This window comes from Salvelinus namaycush, chromosome 38 (genome assembly GCF_016432855.1).
Source record: "Salvelinus namaycush isolate Seneca chromosome 38, SaNama_1.0, whole genome shotgun sequence".
In the NCBI taxonomy this organism is placed as follows: Eukaryota; Metazoa; Chordata; class Actinopteri; order Salmoniformes; family Salmonidae; genus Salvelinus; species Salvelinus namaycush.
This window is the reverse complement of record NC_052344.1, coordinates 10,819,784-10,826,240: the sequence shown is the minus strand read 5'-3', so window position 1 is coordinate 10,826,240 and position 6,457 is coordinate 10,819,784. Positions and strand designations below refer to the sequence as shown.

At 44.2% G+C, this 6,457-nt stretch overlaps 1 protein-coding gene across 3 annotated transcripts; it reads right to left on the bottom strand.

Moving 5' to 3' along the window:
* Positions 1–6,260, bottom strand: LOC120032051 (inhibitor of growth protein 3-like). 3 transcript variants are annotated; one of them, XM_038977983.1, is made up of 11 exons: positions 6,144–6,260; positions 5,928–5,999; positions 4,990–5,090; positions 4,550–4,615; positions 4,027–4,123; positions 2,708–2,779; positions 2,265–2,548; positions 1,743–1,951; positions 1,224–1,416; positions 1,093–1,131; positions 1–957 (listed from the first exon to the last, which is right to left on the bottom strand). In XM_038977983.1, the coding sequence occupies exons 1-11, from the start codon at positions 6,169–6,171 to the stop codon at positions 841–843; spliced, it is 1,278 nt and encodes a 425-aa protein (XP_038833911.1). In that variant the 5' UTR covers positions 6,172–6,260; the 3' UTR covers positions 1–840. The 3 variants fall into 3 exon arrangements, with proteins under 3 accessions (XP_038833911.1, XP_038833912.1, XP_038833913.1); XM_038977984.1 differs by lacking the exons at positions 4,990–5,090; positions 5,928–5,999; positions 6,144–6,260 and having other exon boundaries at positions 4,461–4,576; XM_038977985.1 differs by lacking the exons at positions 1–957; positions 1,093–1,131; positions 1,224–1,416; ... (1 more) ...; positions 2,265–2,548; positions 2,708–2,779 and having other exon boundaries at positions 4,461–4,615.
* Between the last annotated feature and the right edge of the window lie 197 nt (positions 6,261–6,457).

Below are 6,457 nucleotides of genomic sequence, written 5' to 3'. Positions count from 1 at the left end.
TACCAAAAGAACTTGATCACTTTATTGGATTTGTTTTTCTCTACATCTCTGGAAACTTTTACACACCATCTCAGTACAGAATGACTAGTGACACATACACACGCACATACAGAAACACTTACACTCACAGACATACACGCTTCAGTTACGACTGATCTTACACTATACATTCCGAACTCTTCAGCTTTACAGGACTCAACGGTGGAGGGCCACTCATATGCATCCATACTTTACCTGAAATGACCACCGTCCCAATCATCACCCTCATATTTTCAAAGTCATAGTTGCGTCTCATCAATTCGTTTCAGAATTCAAATTAAAACTTGTAGAGGGGTTGGGTTTTGTAGTCCAATAAACACCCATGGACTACATTTCCCAGTCTGTGTAATTTTACTGTAATGAGCACTTCTTGTTGCAGCCGTGCTTGGAAGCAGGAGGGGGGGAGGGGTGTGGCCCTTCCTGTCACAAAGGGAAAGGCGAGGAATGTCTGATGAATGGGGGAGAGAAGGGGTGCACCGAGGCTAAACATTCAGGAGGGGGACAATGGACACCCAACCAGGGGGTGCGGTTTCAGGAAGTCTTGGCTCGTTTTGATTTTCCAGTCAGGTGTCTCATCCAAATATTCACACAGGACTGACCCTGCAATAACAACCTTTGACCCCACTGTTTTGACCCCTGAGAGGTCACACAGAGAGGCAGGTGAATAAGAATACTGTGTGTGTCCACAACAGGTACACACACTTGTTTGGGAGGAACTACAGTTGATATAGCATTGACAGTTGGTTTGGCGGGGTAGGGGTGTGGGCCTGGATGAGGAGCAGGGTAGTAGAGGTGGGGTGTCTATTTGTGCCTGCTGCCTCTCCTCTTCATGGCGGCAGTACACTGGGGGCAGTACCACTTCCCCTTGGGGGCTTCTGTTAGGCCCACGCAGCCGTAGTGGAACCACTCGATGGGGCACTGCACAAACACACACAGGGCACTCAGGTTAGCTCTCATACCTCATCTCTCATTTGACAAAGTTCTATGTGAAAGTAATGTGGTAACAGTTGTAGAACATGAGAAAAGCACTCCCAAATGGAAATGGGTACTTACATCTTGATTATCACAGCCCACCATTTCTCCATAAGACACCTTTAACAAGAGAGAAGCCATTTTAGTTAATCTGTCAGCTGTAGGTGTGTGCTGTCCAGTGTGAGAGAGAGTGTCTCTGGATGTGTGTGTACCTGGTTGCAGATGCAGTAGCGGGGCTCGTTGGGGTCGTAGGTCCAGTCCACCTGGTTGTTGGTCTCAGACTCTGGGAGGGCCGAGGCCTGCTGCGACAGCTCCTGGGCCAGGGCTGAAGAAGAGGAGCACGACGACAGGGACGAAGACGAGGAGGAGGACGACGACTGGTGGTTGGAAGACTTGGTGTTGCCTCTGTGGAGGGGGAGAAAAGACAGGAACAGTTTAGACTAGATCTCCATTTTTCATCTTAATTTATTTATTCATTCATGCTGTGGGGGTGGAGTTGGAAAGCATGGCTGGCATAATGTGGCATAACATCATGGGACTGGACACTGAAATGATGTCGCATGATTTGGCATGACATCTGTTCATCCGATGTGGGGTGATGCAGGGTGGATTGACACGGTTTAATAAGGCATGAAATTATGTGATATCACTGGAGAAGACCACCAGCTAGGGCTTGTCATGCTTGTCTGAGTGTACGGGGGCTGTGTGTGTGCATATAAGCTGTGTCGTACTTGGTCTTGCGTCCACCGCGGGAGTCAGAGGCGATGGCTGAGCCGGCGGGGGTGAGGGTCTGGGTGAGAGTGTTGGCCAGGGCAGAGGTGGAGTAGGCCCCCGTGGTATCCCGGGAGGTCAGGGAGAACTCCCTCCCTAGCTGGAAGTCATTGTTCTTAATGGCCTCGTAGCTGGCCTTCAGACTGCTAGTCCTCCTGCCCTCCTTCATCTGACATGGAGAGGGGAGGGGAAGGAGGGCACAGGGAGGGGAAGGAGGGTACAGAGAGGGAAAGAAGATGGGAAAGGCAGGTAGAGAGAGACACACATAGCCATGAACAGGGTTAGTTACAGTCATAGGACACACATCAGTTACACATTCAAGGACATTTGTCCTAATCAGATAAGATCATCCTCAGAACAGACAGTCTGGGTCAAGATACTGACCCCCATCAATGCAGCACACATCTGAATAAATCAGAGGGCCATGGAGTTGGGTGTATGTCTGTGTGTGTGAGAAAGAGAGAGAATGTGTGTGTTTATACCTGTGCGGTGGCCTGTACAGCCTGCGCTGCAGCCATGGTGATGGCCCCTGCCCCAGCCCCGGGCCCAGCAGGCAGAGAGCTGAGGTTGTAGGAGGCCAGGGGCTGGGATGAGTTCACACTGTACACGTTGTTAGAGGCTGACGTCGTGCTGTTGGTGCGACAGCCCGGTGTGTTCTCCTTGGAGGCGTCTGACGTGAGTGTGGAGAGCAGGGCTTCAGATTTGAACTTCTTCTCTGGGACGTGCTCTGTAGTGTGGTGGCTCGGCTGCGTGGTGTACTTCCTCTCTGTCACACACAAACACAACCTGAATTACTACCTTCATGACCTCGCATAGGAAAGCAGCAAATAATCTATACAAACAAAGCGCTTTAGTCAATATACATTTTTCTTCCGACATGCAACTTCAAAAGAAAGTCGGCCAAACAGCCAAGACTTGTACTTACTCTCCACGGTGGTGTGTGAGTGGACGTGGTGGTTGTTGACGGGCTGAGAGGGGCTGTCCATCTCTAGGGATCCTGATAGAGGAGAGAGAATGTTAGAGCTGGACAGCAACAGTTGACTTAACAGGGTCATTTTTAGGTCAATACTGCCCCCTAGCAGGGCTGAAATATCCCGATGGGAAGATTGATACCATCCCACTATCGCAACCGAAACAAGACTAGAAAAAAAGCAGCCTGTCAGCCCAACATTCTGACAGGGCCAAGAGAGTTAACCTCTCTGGCGCAGGCGTTCCACTAGCGACCCACCTCGACAACATCCGGTGAAATTGCAGAGCGCCAAATTCAAAATACAGAAATAGTCATAATAAACTTTTATAAAAATACAAGTGTTATACATCAGTTTAAAGATTAACTTCTTGTTAATCCAGCCACTTTGTCAGATTTCAAAAAGGCTTTACGGCCAAAGCATACCATGCGATTATCTGAGGACAGCTCCCCGCTTACAAAATCATACAAACATTTTCCAGCCAAGTATAGGAGTCACGAAAGTCAGAAATAGCGATAAAATGAATCACTTACCTTTGAAGATCTTCATCTGGTTACAGTCACAAGAGTCCCAGCTACACAATAAATGTTTGTTTTGTTCGATAAAGTACCTCTTTATATCCCAAAAACTAAGTTTTGTTGGCGCGTTTTGTTCAGTAATCCACAGGCTCAAAGGCTGTCAAAACATGCAGACGAATAAATCCTAATAATACCGGTAAAGTTCATCGAAACATGTCAAAGGATGTTTATAATTAATCCTCAGGTTGTCTATTGTCTAAATAATCAATAATATTTCAACCGGACAATAGCGTATTCAATAGAAAGGAAAAACAGCTCTGCTTGATTCTACAGTCCACTGACAAAATGGTCTCATTCTTCTTCATTTTTCAGAAAACAAGCCTGAAACAATGTCTAAAGACTGTTGACATCTAGTGGAAGCCATAGGAACTGCAATCCGGATACTCTATGGGCATTCAATTTGAAACTACCCACATCAAAAAATCCCACTTCCTAGATGGATTTTCCTCAGGTTTTCACCTGCCATATCAGTTCTGTTATACTCACAGACATTATTTTAACAGTTTTGGAAACTTTAGAGTGTTTTCTATCCAAATCGACCAATTATATGCATATCCTAGCTTCTGGGCCTGAGTAACAGGCAGTTTACTTTGGGCACGCTTCTCATCCAGACGTCAAAATACTGCCCCCAAGCCAAAACAGGATAAGATGAAGGGGGCGGGGCTTCTGTGGTGTTGTGATAGACAGATATGACTCACGTCTCTCCAGAATCTCGGTGATGCCAGCGTTGTCAGCCTCCAGCTCCATCTTGAACTTAGCAAGCTCCTGATCCAGCTTCCTCAGGTGACGGTCCACCTGCAACACACACCCCATTATATACCATACTGTTCATACCCCACAATATAGATGTTGAACAAACCCCCCAAGATTTTACACATTGAATATTCACTATGAAATAGATCAATATCAAAAGATAGAAACGTCAATATCTAAACAAACATTAGAAACACTTGAAAAGAATGACATTTTAGTGACTTCCAAATGATTCACATTGTTTGACTGCCACCTAGTGTCACAGACCGCACAGTCCTGAACAGAACATTTTATATTTTTGTGGTGACATGCACCCACAAATCATCCTGAAAAAGGCCACCAGCGATAAAGATTCTCCTCTAACTCCCCTTGTCCCTACCTTTTCATAGAAGTGGTTTCTCATGACCCATTAGACAAACCAGACATCGTTAGACAGAGCTCCGTCTTGGCATTCAAATTCCAACTCACCAGATCATAAATCTGATTGGCCAGCTGTACTTTCTCATCTGCATCCTCCAATGCTTTATAATAATCCTGAAACAGAGAAAAAGCAGTCAAAGGCTGAAACCACCTAAAAAAAAAATCTGCCATTTGGTAAACCAACACTGGCACTTGTTTTATTCCTCTTACTAGCTCCGACTTTGCTGATAGCTACTTTATTGAGGAAAAATGTACTTACTATGACTGTGATATGTTATCCCACCTAGCTATGTTAAGATGAATGCACTAACTTTAAGTAGCTCTGGATAAGAGTGTCTGTTATATGACTAAAATGCAAATGACAAAGCACAAAGAATAACCACAAAAAGTGTTGTAGTACAGCTTATTGTAAAACATTTATGGGATTAAAAGAACAAAACTGTATTTTTGAAAAGGGAAATATACATAATCTGAGACTTATTTGGCACCTTTTTGATGACTCCCATCTGCTCTTCCCTCCACTCTGGCTTGTTCTTCTTTGCATTGACAAAGAACTCATTCACCCTCTGCTCCAACTGGTCCATGGCATCTACAGCAAATGGGAGGGGTGAGTTATCTGGACAGGTGTGTCTGAGGCACTAATCATATGGGGTTATACTCTGCATGCATGTGGAAGAATTCATATCAATTTGTACTTCAATGCTGACCAGAAGGGCTAATATTACATGCGGTGTCTGTGGACCAGAATGTTGTGATTAAAGCTACCAGTGAACCGAACCAACTTTATTACATCAGTGGTTCCCAACCTTTTTCCATTACTGTACCCCCAACTGAATTTTTTGAGTACACACTCATGTGCATTATACCAGTAGGCCTATGGTCTCCTTAGTCTTCTCAAGTACCCCATATGGAAAGTACCCCACTAAATTAATATTGGTGCATGTTCTAGTTAGCAAACAGTTCGCGTATATGTAGCTAGTCATAGTCACATGAAAAAAAATGTTAAGTAGCAAATGTATAACGTTGATACTACATGTGATGTGTACACTCCGAATCCATGTCCCCTGTTTTGTTTACATTCATTGTTCAACTTCTGTGCATGCACATATGATCAGCAAACGTTAGTTGGACCTCTATACGGAAAACAAATATAACATGGTTTTATGTTGTAATTTCTAACCCTAACTAGAATCATACAAACCCATTAACGTTAACTTTCTCAGGTTACTGAAAGTTGTTGCAATGTTATACTATACAAATAAAAACACTGTATTTAACACATTTTTATTTGGCCACTAATTAGTTTTAAGAGTTTGACTCTTATCTACATGAGCCCAAAAATTGCGAAACTGAGAATGTGTTTTTCAACTTGAAAAATGCTCGCCGGTGAAGTGTTTGTAGACTGTCACGCTGTAACAGTGCATACTCTGAACTTGCAGGTCCATCTCTCTCATTTCCGTAAACCTGTCGCGGAGATCCATGGGTAGCTGCTCGATCACTGCCAGCGAGAAGAAAAAGCGAATATAGGAGTTAGCATGGCTAGGCTAACAGTCCGGGCGCGCTTCGGCTAAAATGATGCACATTTACGACAGTAAATACACAAATAATACCACCCAGACGTAAAATAAACGTAAATACTCACTCTCGAGGTAATCCTCTAGGTACAGCATCTTGGCAAATTAGATATTTTAGGCGTATATGAAAATAATTTGTATCTTTCAATATGGCGCCGCTAGCTGCTGTGTCCCGAAGAAAAAATTCCACTGACAAACTGAGGTCAGAGGACCTGACGTCAGTAGCGACGTGGAATGTGATTGGCCAGATATGGAGTTGAGTGCTAAACTTCAAAAGTCCCTTAGTTCCTGTAGTTCATAGACATCAATTTCAAACATTGACTGAAATAACATAATTAAGCTTTTCCAACGAGGTAAATACATTTTAATCATCAAACTTCAA